At 42.4% G+C, this 20247-nt stretch overlaps 1 protein-coding gene across 1 annotated transcript; it reads left to right on the forward strand.

Annotated features, from left to right (window-relative positions):
* stpg4 (sperm-tail PG-rich repeat containing 4) lies at nt 1-10844 on the forward strand. The gene is made up of 7 exons (XM_061909869.1): nt 1-76; nt 126-262; nt 1110-1352; nt 3117-3181; nt 3272-3317; nt 9192-9296; nt 10666-10844. Exons 1-7 carry the CDS (start codon nt 1-3, stop codon nt 10774-10776), a joined length of 783 nt encoding a protein of 260 aa, XP_061765853.1. The 3' UTR covers nt 10777-10844.
* Nucleotides 10845-20247: the final 9403 nt, after the last annotated feature.

A 20247-nucleotide genomic window follows, 5' to 3' on the forward strand; every position in this document is an offset into this window, starting at 1 on the left:
ATGGCTACTCCGGACCCCTTTTATGTCCGACTTTTTGCCTCTGCAACCGCCAAAGCCGCACACCGCTTAGCCGCTGGTACCTCTCCGCTGACTCTGGAGTCCCATGACCCATAATGACCCAATAGGACGTCTTCTGCACCTTGACGGCATCCCTTACTACTGGTGGACACCAGTGGTCCTGGGATTACCGCCACGGCAGGCACTGACCACCTTGCGGCCACAGCTCCGATCGGCTGCCTCAGTCATAGAGGCACAGAACATGGTCCACTTAGATTCAATTGTTCAGGGCCGCCCTCGTAACATATTTGTGTCATGTTTCAGGGGGCTATAGAGGCAAGATTATTTACTCCCATTAGCATTATTGCTAGTCATCAAAAAAGTGCTGTTCCTGTAGTAGTTATAAAATTGCTGTAAATGTGAACACGCAGACAGTAAACAGAAAGGAAGAAAAACAAAGCTTTAATTCATTATAGAAAAACAAAGCTTTAATTCATTATAGTGTCTGGTAAAAGTAAGAAAAAAAAGGAGAAAGAACATCATAACTAATTACTTTACAAAAGTTTACAAAAAGGGTATGAAGACAAAAAAGCTGTGATAAGGTGATCTGCCATCTATTACTTTTGACTGGTGCAGAAGAGTCTAAAAAGAGAAATGAAAAAACTAGTAATCTGTGTTAAAAACATTCTAATGTTTGTTTGGAAAATACTTCCTGGATTTATGTTGTTTTTCTGTAGTACCTGCGTTTTAAAAATGTCTAGTTGTTGTTTTAGTCACTGATCGGGTTTCGACTACTTTTGCCTGGCTTACCTGGTAGAGGGAGACACGTTCTTTCATTCGGCCATTACAGACTGGACCTGAATGAATAAGCATCGTGTCCGTGTTTCTGTTCAATATCCCACTCCTCTACAGGGGTGTAACATTCCCCTTTAAGGCCCAGCTGACAGATAGAGAAGAGCTTAAATAGGGAGCTTGTTGTATAGCCTCATTCCTATTGGGACTTGAATGAAGGCTCCACTCAGTGCCCTAATCTTCAACAGAACAATGCTAAAAACTGAGCTAGCAGTCTGAAATGGATCCTCCAAATATTTTATAGGTTATGTCATGTTTAGGATACTACAAACCCTGGCGTCTGTCACATTGAGGAAGCAGACCTGAACTCCATCAGGAAGACCTACAGGTTTATAAGGACCGGTCGAAACCATCAGACTTTGGGATTGCAAAAAGGGGATCTCTTTCTACGTGGAGTTTACGACCTGACTGACTCCACCAAGGAGGTTCTGTGGCACAAGATGTCCTCCTCCTTTAAAGCATGTCCACGCCCTGACATTGTCACGCTGGGTATCAGAGACAAGGTGGGCTTTATATCAACGGTCTGATCTCATGAATTGAATTGGGTTTAGAGGAAAACGTATAATTTTTTTGTGTGAATCGATTTTACATTTCATGCCACTAAAATCCTAACCCTTACCTACTTTGAAATGATAGCATGTTGTGCAGAAATATAGCATTTTTATTGAATGCATGTTTTGAGGCACAAACGTAGCACAAACAAAATATTCTAGTGTGAGGAGATTTTTACATAGTTGTGACTGTTTATGAATAGTAACATGTTAGTTACTTGTTAATAACATAACATCCATTAAATGTTAAGAACTTAAAAAACTATAATAGACCTAAGATTTTGCAGCGCAAACGAATGAGACCACTTTGCCGGGGCTGGTTGGCCTTTGATGTGTGCAGTAGCACAAGCATAGTATACAGTGGACAACATTTTATCTGTAAAATACATCCATGCAGAGTTTCTTTTAATTCCACATTTTCTCGGAACAGCATTTCATGATTTATATCCAAAAACATTCTGATTAAGAATAAATAGAAACATAGAAAAAGCTCAATTGTAATTGGAGAAAGTGCTTGTTGATCTTGCTAAAATAGGAGTTAGCATGCCGTATGTAAATAATAGTTGATGGTCGACCAGCCCAGAGTAAAGTCAGCTGGGAAAGGCTCTAATACATTTACTAGGCAGCAAATGTATGTGGATTAATGATACTACATAACAAAAAACAAGGCACATATAGACACTAGGGTTGTGAATCTTTAGGTGTCCCACGATTCGATTCAATATCGATACTTGGGGTCACGATTCGATAATATATTGATTTTTTGGATTCTCGATTCAAAAACGATATTTTTCCGATTCAAAACGATTCTGTATTCATTCAATACATAGGATTTAAGCAGGATCTACCCCAGTCTGCTGACATGCTAGCAGAGTAGTAGATAAAAAAAGAAGATTTCATAATTGTAAAGGACAATGTTTTATCAACTGATTATAATAATGTAATTTTTTTAAACTATTAAACGAACCAAAAATACGACTAATTTTATCTTTGTGAAAACATTGGACACAGTGTGTTGTCAAGCTCGTAAGCTTGACAACACACTGTGTCCAATGTTGGAAGTGTAAGCCACTATTGTTCTTTTTTATTTTTTTTAATGTCTAATGATAATGTCAATTAGGGATTTGTAATCGCTGCTATGCTGAAATTATAACTAATATTGATACTGTTGTTGATAATATTCATTTTTGTTTCACTACTTTTGGTTTGTTCTGTGTCGTGTTTGTGTCTTCTCAATTGCTCTGTTTTTTGCAGTACTGAGTGTTGCTGGGTCAGGTTTGGTTTTGGAATTGGATTTCATTGTTATGGTATTTCTGTGTAGTGGTTTGTTGGATTGGATAAAAAAAAAAAAATTGAATTTTTAAAATTAGAATCGATTCTGAATCGCGCAACGCGTTCAATTCGATTCGTATTCCAATCGATTTTTTCCCACACCCCTAATAGACACATAGATATTCACACCTAAGGACGATTGAGAGTCTCCAATTAAACAAAGCTGCAGATTTTTGGAATGTGGGAGGAGTACCCGAAGAAAACAAGCAAGCATAAGCAAACTCTGCAAATAGAAGTTCCAAAGGAGATTTGCACCCAGATGTCCAGACTAAGAAGTAATGCGCAAACCACTAGGCCACATACTCCAAATTTGTAGAGACAACAGCAGGTGGTGCATGATGACATTTGTTACATACACTTAAAGGCCTTTGTTCCCCATGCCAGCAAATTAACACTTCGCCTTGTGATTACAACGTGGCAAAGAAACCAGTGGAGAAAATGCCCTGCAAGTAAGCACATAACAAATAGTCTTTCTTCACAACAATGCAAACAATGTTAAATCTTGTTTAAAAAATTTCTTGCTGTCTCCTCCCTTGCAGGCATGTGATGTTTCGGTCAAACTTTCAAAGGATCACCTTTCCACCGGTAAGTATCTGATCACCTATACTTGTTATTAGGACTAATCAGTCTTTCCATTGCCCTCAACAAGGCTTCATTACGAAACCTTTTCATTGGCTTTTGGTTACAACTTGGGCCGTACTGTAATGTGTATCTGGTATATATTGTGCATGAGCAGATTATGACAACCACAGAAGCCAAAGAGAAATGATCTCCCAGCCTGTCTGATTGCAAGATTTCCCCCATTTGAAGGTGCATGGGAGTCGGCTCAGGCTCATATTGCAGTGTTGCAGACTTAGTCGTGTCTCCATGCTGGTAGCTGATAGATATTTGAGACCTGTTGGTAGCTGTCGAGTGTTGACACAGAAGGAAAGGCGCTAAGAAATCCTGAGGGTGTTATTTCTGTGCAGTTGGGAGCATTTTTCTGTCATGCACAAATCCTCTGGACAAACCTACTGGACAGTCTGATCATAAAATGCTTTCATAGGCAGTTCACAATAATAGTTCCACAATGGCAGTGTGCCATCGTTGGTCTGTCTACCGGCTCCCATTAAATACACATGCATTAGCACCTTTGGTAGCCAGCCTTCCAGCCCGGATCAAGTAAATGGACAAGTGGGATCAAATGGCATTTCATGGTAGCTGCCATTCCTCTGATGAGCCCGACAGAGGGAAAGGCACTTCCGTCTGTCTGAATCCGAGTATGGATATGGGGCAGGCTGAGGAAGTCAAGCAAACCAACAACCACTTGGGCAACAGAGGCAAGTAAAAACTCCCTCACAAGAAGAAACCTGGAACAGCACATAGATTTAAAGGGGAACTGCACATTTTTTGGGAATTTTGCTTATCGTTCACAGTCATTATGAAATACATGACGACGAATGGATTTTTTTTTTAATGCATTCTTAATATTAAATAAACTTAAATAACAGTCAGCTGACAGGGGAGCCAATGGAAGCTCCTCTATTTTGCTCATAAAATACGATGGATAACCATCCAAAAATTATCAACAATACTCAATTTACATTTAGTGACTTGAATATTAACCAAGTTTTAGGGATATTGTTATTATAAGCGCTAACATAGACAATCAATTTATAGCGGCACGGTCAGTACTTCAATGTGTGTCCCTATGTTTACATTATCGAGTGGTCTGCTGCTTCCTAGCTCCCTTTAAGTTTATTGTAGATCATAAATCATACCTCTCACCTGGACAGAATAAATGTGAGTAGGGTGTCCTTGGGCAAATTACTTTACCCACCTGCTCCCAGCGCCACCCACACTGGTTTAAATTTAACTTAGATAATGGGTCTCACGATGTAAAGCGCTTTGAGTCACTAGAGAAAAGCACCATGTAAATGGACCATATAGGGACGGCGTGGCGCAGTGGGAGAGTGGCCGTGCGCAACCCGAGCGTCCCTGGTTCAATTCCCACCTAGTGCCAACCTCGTCACGTGCGTTGTGTCCTGAACAAGACACTTCACCCTTGCTCCTGATGGGTGCTGGTTGGCGCCTTGCATGGCAGCTCCCTCCATCAGTGTGTGAATGTGTGTGTGAATGGGTAAATGTGGAAGTAGTGTCAAAGCGCTTTGAGTACCTTGAAGGTAGAAAAGCGCTATACAAGTACAACCCATTTATTTATTTATAAATGTAATTCACTTCACTTGACTTCACTTATTCCGACAAGTTGGTACACTTTGACAGACATTTAGGCCTCGGAAATGGCTAGAACGACACAAAAAGACCCTTGGTCCCCCCGCCCCCCACCATGTTTCTTCATGAGAATGATGGTAATTTTTCATCTAAACGGGACTATATGAACATTCCAGCAGTCTGCATCCTAATGACAGCAGACCTTATATAGCAAGTGATGTTTTATTATGTTTGTTTGCTCTTATGAAGTCTGCAATGAGTAATAATCAATGATGAAGAAAAAAAAGCAAACGTGGTGCCTTTTTTATATATTAATGCGCCGCGCATGCCTAAGATGATCAAAATACATAAATATTACATATTTTGCTCCTCTCTGAGCTGCCACCTTATCGTGGTAGAGGAGTTTGCGTGTCCCAATGATCCTAGGAGCTATGTTGTCCGGGGGCTTTATGCCCCCTGGTAGGGTCTCCAAAGGCAAACAGGTCCTAGGTGAGGGATCAGACAAAGAGCAGCTTGAAGACCTTTATGAAGAAGACAAATCATGGACCCAGATTTCCATCGCCCGGACGCGGGTCACCGGGGCCCCCCTGTGGAGCCAGGCCCGGAGGTGGGGCACGATGGCGAGCGCCTGGTGGCCGGGCCTGTTCCCATGGGGCCCGTCCCATGGGAACAGGCCCACGTTGCCTACCTGAAGAGGCAACGTGGGTCACCCCTCCAATGGGCTCACCACTCATAGCAGGGGCCATAGAGGTCAGGTGCAATGTGAGCTGGGCGGAAGCCAAAGGCAGGGCACTTGGCGGTCCGATCCTTGGCTACAGAAGCTAGCTCTTGGTACGTGGAACGTCACCTCACTGGGGGGAAAGGAGCCTGAGCTAGTGCGCGAAGTGGAGAAGTTCCGGCTGGATATAGTCGGACTCACTTCAATGCACAGCAAGGGCTTTGGAACCACTTTTTTCGAGAGGGGCTGGACTCTTTTCCACTATGGCGTTGCCGGCAGTGAAAGGCGACGGGCTGGGGTGGCAATTTTTGTTGCCCCCCCGGCTCAGAGCCTGTACGTTGGAGTTCAACCCGGTGGACAAAAGGGTAGCCACCCTCCGCCCTTCGCGTAGGGGGACGGGTCCTGACTGTTGTTTGTGCTCACGCACCAAACAGCATTTCAGAGTACCCACCCTTTTTGGGTACACTCGAGCGATTACTGGAAAGTGCTCCCCCGGGTGATTCCCTTGTCCTACTGGGGCACTTCAACGCTCATGTTGGCAACGACAGTGAAACCTGGAGAGGCGTGATTGGGAAAAATGGCCGCCCGGATCTTAACCCGAGTGGTGTTTTGTTATTGGACTTTTGTGCTCATCACAGTTTGTCCATAACAAACACCATGTTCAAACATAAGGGTGTACATATGTGCACTTGGTACCAGGACACCGTAAGCTGCAGTTCCATGATCGACTTTGTAGTTGTGTCATCGGATTTGCGGCCTCATGTTTTGGACACTTGAGTGAAGAGAGGGGTGGAGCTTTCTACCGATCACCACCTGGTAGTGAGTTGGCTGCGATGGTGGGGGAGGATGCCGGACAGACCTGGCAGGCCCAAACGCATTGTGAGGGTCTGCTGGGGACGTCTGGCAGAGTCTCCTGTCAGAGAACGTTTCAATTCCCACCTCCGGAAAAACTTTGAACATGTCACGAGGGAGGTGCTGGACATTGAGTCTGAGTGGACCATGTTCCACACCTCTATTGTCGTTGGTGGACACCAGCGATAAGGGATGCTGTCAAGCTGAAGAAGGAGTCCTAGGGGGTATCTTTTGGCTCATAGGACTGCGGAGGCAGTGGACAGGTACCGACAGGCCAAGCGGTGTGCAGCTTCAGCGGTCGCGGAGGCAAAAACTCGGACATCGGAGGAGTTCGGGAAAGCCATGGAAAACGACTTCTGGACGGCTTCGAAGCGATTCTAGACCACCATCCGCCGCCTCAGGAAGGGGAAGCAGTGCACTATCAACACCGTGTATGGTGCGGATGGTGTTCTGCTGACCTCAACTGCGGATGTTGTGGGTAGGTGGAAGTAAGTCTTCGAAGACCTCCTCAATCCCACCAACACGTCTTCCTATGAGGAAGCAGTGCCTGGGGAATCTGTGGTGGGCTCTCCTATTTCTGGGGCTGAGGTAGTTAAAAAGCTCCTCGGTGGCAAGGCCCCAGGCGTGGATGAGATCCACCCGGAGTTCTTTAAGGCTCTGGATGCTGTGGGGCTTTCTTGGTTGACAAGACTCTGCAGCATCGCGTGGACATTGGGGGAGGTGCCTCTGGATTGGCAGACCGGGGCGGTGGTCCCTCTCTTTAAGAAGGGGGACCGGAGGGTGTGTTCCAACTATCGTGGGATCACACTCCTCAGCCTTACCGGTAAGGTTTTTTCAGGTGTACTGGAGAGGAGGCTACGCCGGATAGTCGAACCTCGGATTCAGGAGGAACAGTTTGGTTTTCGTCCTGGTCGTAGAACTGTGGACCAGCTCTATACACTCGGCAGGATTCTGGAGGGTGCATGGGAGTTTGCCCAACCAGTCTACATGTGCTTTGTGGACTTGGAGAAGGCATTCGACCGTGTCCCTCGGGAAGTCCTGTAGGGAGTGCTCAGAGAGTATGGGGTATCGTACTGTCTTATTGTGGCGGTCCGCTCCCTGTACGATCAGTGTCACAGCTGGTCCGCATTGCCGGCAGTAAGTCGAACACATTTCCAGTGAGGGTTGGACTCCGCCAAGGCTGTCCTTTGTCACCAATTCTGTTCATAACTTTTATGGACAGAATTCATAGGCGCAGTCAAGACGTTGAGGGTTTCTGGTTTGGTGGCCGCGGGATTAGGTCTCTGCTTTTTGCAGACGATGTGGTCCTGATGGCTTCATCTGGCCGGGATCTTCAGCTTTCACTGGATCGGTTCGCAGACGAGTGTGAAGCGACCGGAATGAGAATCAGCACCTCCAAGTCCGAGTCCATGGTTCTCGCCCGGAAAAGGGTGGAATGCCATCTCTGGGTTGGGGGGGAGACCCTGCCCCAAGTGGAGGAGTTCAAGTACCTAGGAGTCTTGTTCACGAGTGAAGGAAGAGTGGATCGTGAGATTGACAGGCGGTTCGGTGCGACGTCTTCAGTAATGCGGACGCTGTATCGATCCGTTGTGGTGAAGAAGGAGCTGAGCCGTAAAGCAAAGCTCTCAATTTACCAATCGATGTACGTTCCCATCCTTACCTATGGTCATGAGCTTTGGGTCATGACCGAAAGGATAAGATCACAGGTACAAGCGGCCGAAATGAGTTTCCTCCGCCGTGTGGTGGGGCTCTCCCTTAGAGATAGGGTGAGAAGCTCTGCCATCCTGGAGGAGCTCAAAGTAAAGCCGCTGCACCTCCACATGGAGAGAAGCCAGATGAGGTGGTTCGGGCATCTGGTCAGGATGTCACCCGAACGCCTCCCTAGGGAGGTGTTTAGGGCACGTCTAACCGGTAGGAGGCCACGGGGTAAACCCAGGACACGTTGGGAAGACTATGTCTCCCGGCTGGCCTGGGAACGCCTTGGAATCCCCCCGGGAGGACCTTAATGGAGTGGCTGGGGAGAGGGAAGTCTGGGCTTCCCTGCTTAGGCTGCTGCCCCCGCGGATAAGCGGAAGAAGATGGATGGATGGATGGATGGATGGATTACGTATTTTGCCTGTTACTACATTATATACTGTATATACTTACAACATGTATATAAAACCTTATTGGAGGTGTTTGGACGTTTCTTTTAAAGGCCTTGTAGGCGGAATTGAGCGTCACCCATACGAGCCATTGTAAGCAAGATTTTGATCGCATTTATTTAATATTTAGAATGGAAAATAATAATAATAATAACATCCCTCGTCATGTCTTTCATAATGATTGGGAACAATAGGCAAAATTTAAAAAAATGGATGGATGGATGTGTACAACATGTCCGAAAAGGAGTAGGAGGAAGCAAAGTGGGAATCTTTGGGCACCTCACAATTGGATTATGATTAAATTCTTTAGCTGCTGACACTTGTTCTTTTCGTTCTCTACTTCTATTGAAGCCAGCTTATCTGTTAGCTTTTAGTAAACCGTCCGTATTACTTTATTTAAGAGACTTCAATATTAATATTTGAACGTTTGTCCTTAAAATTAGGAACGTCCACATTTAAATTGCAATGCATCCTCACCCAACAGCAGATTTAACTGTGTTGTGTGTTAATAACAACAATATGTGTGACCCTCAGAAGGAAGGTCCTGCTCCTTGCTTCTACAATCCTCTGAGCAAGCCCGGAAAAGGCATCACTTCCCCTTTCAAATCAAAGTTGCCACGGCTGCACATCGTGCGTTCAGTAAGTAAATACTTGTTTTTGTCTTTGTACATCTCTCCCGTCCAAAAGCAGAACCTAGTAACTCACTTCTAGAGATACCCTTGAGACACTAGGTTTTTCTGTTGTATCTACGCTTTTATGTGGTAGTTGCTAGGTCCTGCCATGCGCGTAACAGCTTACTTACGGAACAAATTACAATATTGCATACACTAATGTAAAGCATATCACCTAGTAACTCCAAAATTATTATCAGCTCAGTTTTGACCAAAATTGAGTTACTGGGTTTTGCCTTTGGACGGGAGATCTGTACACTTATGCAGTATCAAGTCATCTATTTTTACGTTAACATCAGACAAGATCCTCCAGACCCCCTGTGTCTTCTGCAGTGCATTTGTTTTCGGTCCAGCTTTGTCTGCAGTGGACATTTGTTTTACGACCAGCGTCCTCTGGAGTAGACAATTGTTTTAAGACCAGGGTCGTCTTCAGTGGACATCTGATTTTGGACCAGCGTTCCTTGCAGCGGACACATGTTTTTGGTCCAGAATTTCATGCAGTGAAAATTAGTTTTTGGTCCAGCCTCCTCTGCAGTTGAAATAAAAATATATGAATTTTAACATTTAAATGTCTTGAAAAAAATAAATCACTCTTGAATCAACATTGTAGTTAATACTAAGATTAATGTTAATTAAAAACAAAACGTGGGATATAAATAATAATAGAAGTAGAATTGTTTGTATATATTATATATAATTAGTGCAAAGGTTTAATACGTACACAAGGATATTTCACATGCCTGTACTGTGTATAAAATTGAACTATGTTCATGTTGTTTATAATGTGTATTCATAATATGTTGTGCAAAGGAAATTTTATAACTTTCGAAAGATTATTTTGTACTTGAAATTGTTTATAGGGTTAGGTGCAATAAGTGTTTAACTTCAGCCTATACATTTTTTATTTTCAATCTATGAATGTACAACTGTTTGTTTGCTTTGTTGACCATTGACCGAAGAACAATAAACAATAAAAAAACAACAACAACAAATGAACATTTAAATACGTTTTTACAATCATTTATTACTCTAACAAAATAAATGGACCAAAAACAAATGTCCACTGCAGAGGAAGTTGGACCATTTGTATTTTTGCAAATGTTTTTTTTCTCAACTGCAGAAGAAACTAGTTCACTAGAGTAAGGTCTTTATGACTATAGGTCAGGTTGGAAGATAAACACAAGAGTGTAAGATAAGTCCACTAATTTTCTCAAGTGGACGAGTCACCTTTCAATGATTGAGATCTATTTGCCGAGACACAGTTTGAGAGAATACAGTATTGGAAAAACAAAAGTGGCATATTAGCATGTGTGTGATGTTGTGGTTACATAACCCAGACAACACCAGGGCCAGGGGCCTACAAACCCTGCTGGAAGTCAGGTGACAACCTGAGCGCACAGACCACTGAGGATCCTTCCTTCAGCCTCCTCTTCCGTAACATTCCCTAGTGCGACAACTTGGATTCCACGCAAGCGATGCTCTCCTTATCCAATAAAAGTCAGCTGAATATAGCAAACCTGTGGTCGTTTAATGCTTGGACTCGTGGCTTTCCTGGTGTGCCAGCAGCATAATTGGCTACATTTGTTGCGCTGGATTATTTGTGTTGATGGCAGCCAGGGAAGCAGAATGATCTTATCTGCAACAAAGGGTACTTTATTCCACTTAACTACATGTTCCTGGTGTTGCTCTCAACCTTCATCGCTCCTCCCTTCCTCACTGTCGCTGGCAGTCGGGCAGCAATGTCTTCCTACTATCTCTGCCCCGTGATGCACTCAGGAGGAGGAATGCTGCTCAGCCATGCATCACATGCACATAGCTTAGCATGGCATGCTGCTCCCTCAGATAAGGCATTCATATTATGGGCCAAGGCAGCGTGTCAAACAATAAAAGAGCTATTCTTATCGCTACCTTTCTTTCAACATGGCCAATGATGTCGGGACAATTTGACTGAGAATTTAGCAATGATTGGAAGAAATGGCAGATAGATAAAAGACTATATGTTCTTTTTTGTACATCTTCTACCAAAACATGCACTGCATACAACATTTACCATTCATTCAGCAGTCATCCATCTATTCTGCCTCATGTACGGGCAACTTTTTGTATGATTCGGTTTTAAGTGAAAATTTTCGAATTTTTTTTGCCAGTTTTTGATTTCAGTGAGCAATAATTATCATACAGTATATGTGAAACCCAGGCTGACCAGGTACTACAGTTAGTGCCTTGTAGTATCTGATTTTGCCAATGAAGTACAAACCCCGTTTTCATATGAGTTGGGAGATTGTGTTAGATGTAAATATAAACGGAATACAATGATTTGCAAATCATTTTCAACCCATATTCAGTTGAATATGCTACAAAGACAACATATTAAATGTTCAAACGAATAAACATTTTTTTTTGTGCACATAATCATTAACTTTAGAATTTGATGCCAGCAACACGTGACAAAGAAGTTGGGAAAGGTGGCAATAAATACTGATAACGTTGAGGAATGCTCATCAAACACTTATTTCGAACATCCCACAGGTGTGCAGGCTAATTGGGAACAGGTGGGTGCCATGATTGGGTATAAAAACAGATTCCCTAAAAATGTTCAGTCTTTCACAAGAAAGGATGGGGCGAGGTACACCCCTTTGTCCACAAAATTGTGAGCAAATAGTCAAACAGTTTAAGAACAACGTTTCTCAAAGTGCAATTGCAAGAAATTTAGGGATTTCAACATCTACGCTCCATTATATCATCAAAAGGTTCAGAGAATCTGGAGAAATCACTCCACGTAAGTGGCATGACCGGAAACTAACATTGAATGATCGTGACCTTCAATCACTCAGACGGCACTGTATCAAAAACCGACATCAATCTCTAAAGGATATCACCACATGGGCTCAGGAACATTTCAGAAAACCACTATCACTAAATACAGCTGGTCGCTACTTCTGTAAGTGCAAGTTAAACCTCTACTATGCAAAGTGAAAGCCATTTATCAACAACATCCAGAAACGCCGCCGGCTTCTCTGGGGCTGAGATCATTTAAGATGGACTGATGCAAAGTGGACAAGTGTTCTGTGGTCTGACAAGTCCACATTTCAAATTGTTTTTGGAAATATTTGACATCGTGTCATCCGGACCAAAGGGTAAGCGAACCATCCAGACTGTTATCGACGCAAAGTTCAAACGGTATGGGGGTGCATTGGTACCCAAGGCATGGGTAACTTACACATCTGTGAAGGCACCATTAATGCTGAAAGGTGCATACAGATTTTGGAACAACATATGCTGCCATCCAAGCGCCGTCTTTTTCATGGACGCCCCTGCTTATTTCAGCAAGACAATGCCAAGCCACATTCAGCATGTTACAACAGTGTGGCTTCGTAAAAAAAGAGTGCGGGTTCTTTCCTGGCCCGCCTCCAGTCCAGACCTGTCTCCCATCGAAAATGTGTGGCGCATTAGGAAGCATAGAACACGACAGCGGAGACTGTTGAACGACTGAAGCTCTACATAAAACAAGAATTCCACTTTCAAAGCTTCAACAATTAGTTTCCTCAGTTCCCAAACGTTTTTTGAGTGTTGTTAAAAGAAAAGGTGATGTAACACAGTGGTGAACATGCCCTTTCCCAACTACTTTGGCACGTGTTGCAGCCATGAAATTCTAGGTTAATTATTATTTGCAAAAAAAAAAATCAAGTTTATGAGTTTGAACATCAAATATCTTGTCTTTGTAGTGCATTCAATTGAATATGGGTTGAAAGGGATTTGCACATCATTGTATTCCGTTTATATTTACATCCAACACAATTTCCCAACTCATATGGAAACAGGGTTTGTACAAACCTCAAAAGAGTAGGTTTAATGAATAGAAACGCCCGAACTCACAGCTGCTTTTTCCGAAAGTTGTGGCAAAAGTTGCAATATTTTGAGGCGTTTTTTTTTTTCCAATAACATTGAATCAACTTGGGATTTTGTGAGTTTTTTTTTATCAATGTTTAAAGTGTTCCTTGTACTGTTGTCAATATTTTAGTACCGGTACTAAAATAATTTCGATACTTTTCTAAATAAAGGGAACCACGGGTATGGACCAGTACTTTTCAGAGGCGATATAGTACCGAATATGATTGTATAGTATCACGGTAGTATACTAATACCGGTATACCGTACAACCCTAGTTCCTTGTAACTTTAACTTGGTTATTAAACGGATTTCAACACACAATTTGTAAATAAATACTTTATTGCTGTTTTAGTCATTTTGTAACACACAGACATAAACTTAGACATTAAGATGACAGTAAAAGCACATACTCAGAGCTCATTGTCAAATTACTGTTTCAATTCATTCTAACAAATACTTGTTTTAATTATAGAAACACAACCAAAGGTTCCCCTGTTGTCCACTGTCTGCTTTGTCATCCACAATTTGGAGACATTCTCCATGTTTATTTTATGCTTGAAAAAAATAGTTTGTCCATATAAAACCTTCATTTATGTTCCAACACATTTACCTCTGGATGTTAAGAGCATATGTGAACCGTTCAATCAATCAATCAATGTTTACTTATATAGCCCTAAATAACTAGTGTCTCAAAGGGCTGCACAAACCACTACGACATCCTCGGTAGGCCCACATAAGGGCAAGGAAAAGTCACACCCAGTGGGACATCGGTGATGATGACTATGAGAACCTTGGAGAGGAGGAAAGCAATGGATGTCGAGCGGGTCTAACATGATACTGTGAAAGTTCAATCCATAATCGGTCCAACACAGTCGCGAGAGTCCAGTCCAAAGCGGATCCAACACAGCAGCGAGAGTCCCGTTCACAGCGGAGCCAGCAGGAAACCATCCCAAGCGGAGGTGGATCAGCAGCGCAGAGATGTCCCCAGCCGATACACAGGCAAGCAGTACATGGCCACCGGATCGGACCGGACCCCCTCCACAAAGGAGAGTGGGACATAGAAGAAAAAGAAAAGAAACGGCAGATCAACTGGTCTAAAAAGGGAGTCTATTTAAAGGCTAGAGTATACAAATGAGTTTTAAGGTGAGACTTAAATGCTTCTACTGAGGTGGCATCTCGAACTGTTACCGGGAGGGCATTCCAGAGTACTGGGGCCCGAATGGAAAACGCTCTATAGCCCGCAGACTTTTTTTGGGCTTTGGCAATCACTAATAAGCCGGAGTCCTTTGAACGCAGATTTCTTGCCGGGACATATGGTACAATACAATCGGCAAGATAGGATGGAGCTAGACCGTGTAGTATTTTATACGTAAGTAGTAAAACCTTAAAGTCACATCTTAAGTGCACAGGAAGCCAGTGCAGGTGAGCCAGTACAGGCGTAATGTGATCAAACTTTCTTGTTCTTGTCAAAAGTCTAGCAGCCGCATTTTGTACCAACTGTAATCTTTTAATGCTAAACATGGGGAGACCCGAAAATAATACGTTACAGTAATCGAGGCGAGACGTAACAAACGCATGGATAATGATCTCAGCGTCTTTGGTGGACAGAATGGAGCGAATTTTAGCGATATTACGGAGATGAAAGAAGGCCGTTTTAGTAACGCTTTTAATGTGTGCCTCAAAGGAGAGAGTTGGGTCGAAGATAATACCCAGATTCTTTACCGTGTCGCCTTGTTTAATTGTTTGGTTGTCAAATGTTAGAGTTGTATTATTAAATAGAGTTCGGTGTCTAGCAGGACCGATAATCAGCATTTCCGTTTTTTTGGCGTTGAGTTGCAAAAAGTTAGCGGACATCCATTGTTTAATTTCATTAAGACACGCCTCCAGCTGACTACAATCCGGCGTGTTGGTCAGATTTAGGGGCATGTAGAGTTGGGTGTCATCAGCATAACAGTGAAAGCTAACACCGTATTTGCGTATGATGTCACCTAGTGGCAGCATGTAGATGCTGAAGAGTGCAGGGCCAAGGACCGAACCCTGGGGAACTCCACACGTTACCTTAACATAGTCCGAGGTCACATTGTTATGGGAGACACACTGCATCCTATCAGTAAGATAAGAGTTAAACCAAGACAGGGCTAAGTCTGACATACCAATTCGTGTTTTGATACGTTCTAATAAAATATTATGATCGACAGTATCGAAAGCAGCGCTAAGATCGAGGAGCAGCAACATAGATGACGCATCAGAATCCATCGTTAGCAATAGATCATTAGTCATTTTTGCGAGGGCTGTCTCCGTGGAGTGATTTGCCCTGAAACCGGATTGAAAGGTTTCACATAGATTGTTAGACGCTAAGTGTTCATTTAACTGCTCCGCAACAATTTTTTCGAGGATTTTTGAAATAAAGGGAAGGTGAGACACCGGTCGGTAGTTTACCATGAGGTCAGGATCGAGGTTAGGTCTTTTAAGAAGAGGATGAATAACCGCATTTTTTGAATGCTAGGGGAACAGTGCCCGAGGAAAGTGATAAGTTTATAATATTTAGCACTGATGGACCTAATAATACAAAGAGCTCCTTGATCAGTTTCCCAGGAAGAGGGTCAAGTAAACATGTTGTTTGTTTTATTCCATTTACACGTTGTAACAATTCCTCTAATGTTATTTCCTCAAAACGAGAGAAACTATTCTGGAGGGCAGTATCCGCCGTATATACCATCGTATCAGTGTTAATTGAACCCAGTTGTAGCTGGGACGCATTGTCTTTAATCTCCTTTCTAATGACTTAAATTTTCTTACTAAAGAATTGCATAAAGTCATCAGCTGAGTGGGTTGAGCTACTGGAAGGGGTCCCTTGTTGGGTTAGCGATGCTACCGTACTAAACAAAAATTTAGGATCGTTTTTATTACGGTGGATGAGATTTGAGTAATATTTAGCTTTAGCTAAGGTAAGTATGCGTTTATAAGTTATTAAACTATCACTCCATGCTTGATGGTGCACCTCAAGTTTAGTCGTGCGCCATTTGCGTTCCAGCTTTCTACATAATAATTTCTGAGCTCTAGTTTCTTCTGTAAGCCACGGGGTGCGCTTTTTTGAGTTGAGGGCAATCTATAGCAGTTATTTTGTTGGTAAATAGGAGAAGATGAGCAATTAATATTGCACTCAACATTTCTCGCATGCAAATGCTGCCTCTTGCAAATGAATATATGTTCTTATTTGCCTTAGCCTGCATGAATTAAGTTTAAATAAATATACAGATACTAGAACTGTAAAACAATTGGAATATTTAATCTCGATTTTTGCAGTCATAGCTAACTTAAAATTAATAAATGAATCAAAGACAAATATAATTTGTCGTCATTAATAAGTGTACCCTAGAACAGTGGTTTTCAACCTTTTTTCAGTGATGTACAGTGGGGCGAAAAAGTATTGAGTCAGCCACCGATTGTGCAAGTTCTCCCACTTGAAATGATGACAGAGGTCTGTAATTTTCATCATAGGTACACTTCAACTGTGAGAGACAGATTGTGAAAAAAAAATCCAGGAATTCACGTTGTAGGAATTTTAAAGAATTTATTTGTAAATCATGGTGGAAAATAAGTATTTGGTAAATCATTCAAAGCTCTCACTGATGGAAGGAGGTTTTGGCTCAAAATCTCACGATACATGGCCCCATTCATTCTTTCCTTAACACGGATCAATCGTCCTGTCCCCTTAGCAGAAAAACAGCCCCAAAGCATGATGTTTCCACCCCCATGCTTCACAGTAGTTATGGTGTTCTTGGGATGAAACTCAGTATTCTTCTTCCTCCAAACACGACGAGTTGAGTTTATACCAAAAAGTTCTATTTTGGTTTCATCCGACCACATGACATTCTCCCAATCCTCTGCTGTATCGTCCATGTGCTCTCTGGCAAACTTCAGACGGGCCTGGACATGCACTGGCTTAAGCAGGGGGGCACGTCTGGCACTCCAGGATTTGATTCCCTGTCGGCTTAGTGTGTTACTGATGGTAACCTTTGTTACTTTGGTCCCAGCTCTCTGCAGGTCATTAACCAGGTCCCCCCGTGTGGTTCTGGGATTTTTGCTCACCGTTTTCATGATCATTTTGACCCCACGGGATGAGATCTTGCGTGGAGCCCCAGATCGAGGGAGATTATCAGTGGTTTTGTATGTCTTCCATTTTCTGATAATTGCTGCAACAGTTGATTTTCTCACACCAAGCTGCTTGCCTATTGTAGATTCAATCTTCCCAGTCTGGTGCAGGTCTACAATTATTTTCCTGGTGTCGTTTGACAGCTCTTTGGTCTTTGCCATAGTGGAGTTTGGAGTCTTGACTGTTTGAGGCTGTGGACAGGTGTCTTTTATACAGATAACGAGTTCAAACAGGTTCCATTAATACAGGTAACGAGTGGAGGACAGAAGAGCTTCTTAAAGGTCTGTGAGAGCCAGAGATATTCCTTGTTTGAAGTGACCAAATACTTATTTTCCACCATAATTTACAAATAAATTCTTAAAAATTCCTACAATGTGAATTCCTGGATTTTTTTTCACATTCTGTCTCTCACAGTTGAAGTGTACCTATGATGAAAATTACAGACCTCTGTCATCATTTTAAGTGGGAGAACTTGCACAATCGGTGGCTGACCAAATACTTGTTTGCCCCACTGTAACCCCTGTGAATTTTTTTTTAATTCAAGTACCCCCTAATCAGAGCAAAACCTTTTTAGTTGAAAAAAAGAGATAAAGAAGTAAAATAGAGCACTATGTCATCAGTTTCTGATGTATTAAATTGTATAACAGTGCAAAATATTGCTCATTTGTATTGATCTTTCTTGAACTATTTGGAAAAAAAGATACCAAAATAACTAAAAACTTGTTAAAAAAAAAACAAGTGATTCAATTATGAATAAAGATTTCTACACATAGAAGTAATCATTAACCTAAAGTGCCCTCTTTGGGGATTTTGATAGAGATCCATCGGGATTCATGAACTTAATTCCAAAACATTTCTTCACAAAAAAAGAAATCTTTAACATCAACATTTATGGAACATGTGCACAAAAAAATCTAGCTGTCAACACTGAATATTGCATTGTTGTATTTTTCCCCCACAGTTTATGAACTTACATTCATATTTTGTTGAAGTGGTATTCAATAAATATATTTATAAAGGATTTTTGAATTGTTGATATTTTTAGAATATTTAAAAACAAATCTCACGTACCCCTTGGCATACCTTCAAGTACCCCCAGGGGTACGCGTACCCCCATTTGAGGACCACTGCCCTAGACAGATCATTTTGAAGTGTTTATGACCATGACTGGACAATTAGTTTTCTTCAATTAATTGTTTTTAAACAATTTGCTTTTTTAAACAGTTCAACACAAAAAGGATAAAAGCATGCTTTTAATGAGAATTTTAGAAATTACCTGCAGTGCATTGGTGTCTTGCCAGATTTTGTATTTTGTAGGAAAACAGAATTTGTAGTTCTACTCTAGGAGCACTTGCATTCAGAGGAGAGCAGTTACACTTCCATGGTTAGATACCAGTTTCATGCATTAACAACACAAAATATGGATTGTTACAAACATGGTTTGATCGTTAAAGAGATATTTGGTAATGTAAAATGTGATATTTACACCTGAATAAATGCTTTGTGATATTCTGTAAACATTCTGCAATTGCAAACTATTATTCAGAACAGGTTATATTGTAACGTTTGGCTGGCATGGTGATGCAGGTTTGTTCTTTCGACGATGCAGTCGGGCTCGGACATAGCGTGGAGGTAAGAAATACTGATTTATTAATAAATAAAACAGACTAAGAAACAGAAAAATTTGCACTAAGCACAAAAGGAAAAACAAAAACTACTAGCATGGGAGCTAGAGGAAAACAAATGCATAGTGCGAAAGCTAGCAAGTGAAAACTTGGGAATCAGAGTTGTTACTGTTGCGAAACACAAACTAGGAAGCGAGAATGATTGAACAGAAACGGCAGGCTTAAATAAGGACAGTGATTAGCAAAAACAGGTGTGTGTCTCGAAACTAAGGCAGGTGAAAATAATAAGCAACCATGGTGACAGAAACAAACAGGAACTAAGGAAGTCAAACACTGACAGAATATGATACAAAAACGGAACAAACTACAATATGGTATGATCCGGGCAGCGGATCATAACATAATCCCGCCCTGAAGGGACAGATACCAGATGTTCCTAAACAAATAATTTAACCCCCCCCCCCCAACTACTACCCTCTCGATTGTCCAAAATTCCCTCTCGAAAAAGAGGAAAAAGCCACTGACTTGGGCTGGGCTTGAGACCTTAGGGACGGGGTCAAAAGATGCAGGTGACTGTGATTGACTAGACCTACACTTAATGAAAATGTCCTGATAGTGTTTGATAGTATTATTAAAGTCACTAGGAAATGGCTGAGAGACAGAATTTAGAAAAAATTATTCTTTGATGATGTCATCAACGCTGGACGGGATTACGTCACCGGGGGGCGTCAACGAAATGACGTCATCCGCTCCGGTCTCCAGCTGACTGTTAGCCCAATTGGTGAAATGTTTGGCAAAGTGTGTGATGGGATTACCAAAAAATTGAGGAGGGGAATCCAGGCTGCCTGTTGCTGGCTGTGTTCTGGAGGGGGAAGTCGTGGAGTGGAAGCGTCACTGTCGCGAGGCGAAGCCCTTTTATGCGACTTCCGCCTTTGCTGACGACTGAGAGCGGGTTGAGAGGGGACATCACCGGACCAGGTGGAGTCGAGCAGGACCAGGAACCCGCTAGGTCCCCACATCATGTCTTCACCTGGCGCGCAGCGGAGTGTTTCAGCCTCCATCGCTCTGAGCACAGTCCACGTTCCTTTGTCGTAGACCTCCATGACGCCTGCCGCGAAAGAACCTTTCTCTGCTCGCTTCCTACTGTAACATTTGGCTGGCATGGTGATGCAGGTTCGTTCTTTCGAGGATGCAGTGGGGCTCGGACATAGCGTGGAGGTAAGAAATATTGATTTGTTAATAAATAA

This window comes from Nerophis ophidion, linkage group LG09 (assembly GCF_033978795.1).
Source record: "Nerophis ophidion isolate RoL-2023_Sa linkage group LG09, RoL_Noph_v1.0, whole genome shotgun sequence".
Lineage (NCBI taxonomy): Eukaryota > Metazoa > Chordata > Actinopteri > Syngnathiformes > Syngnathidae > Nerophis > Nerophis ophidion.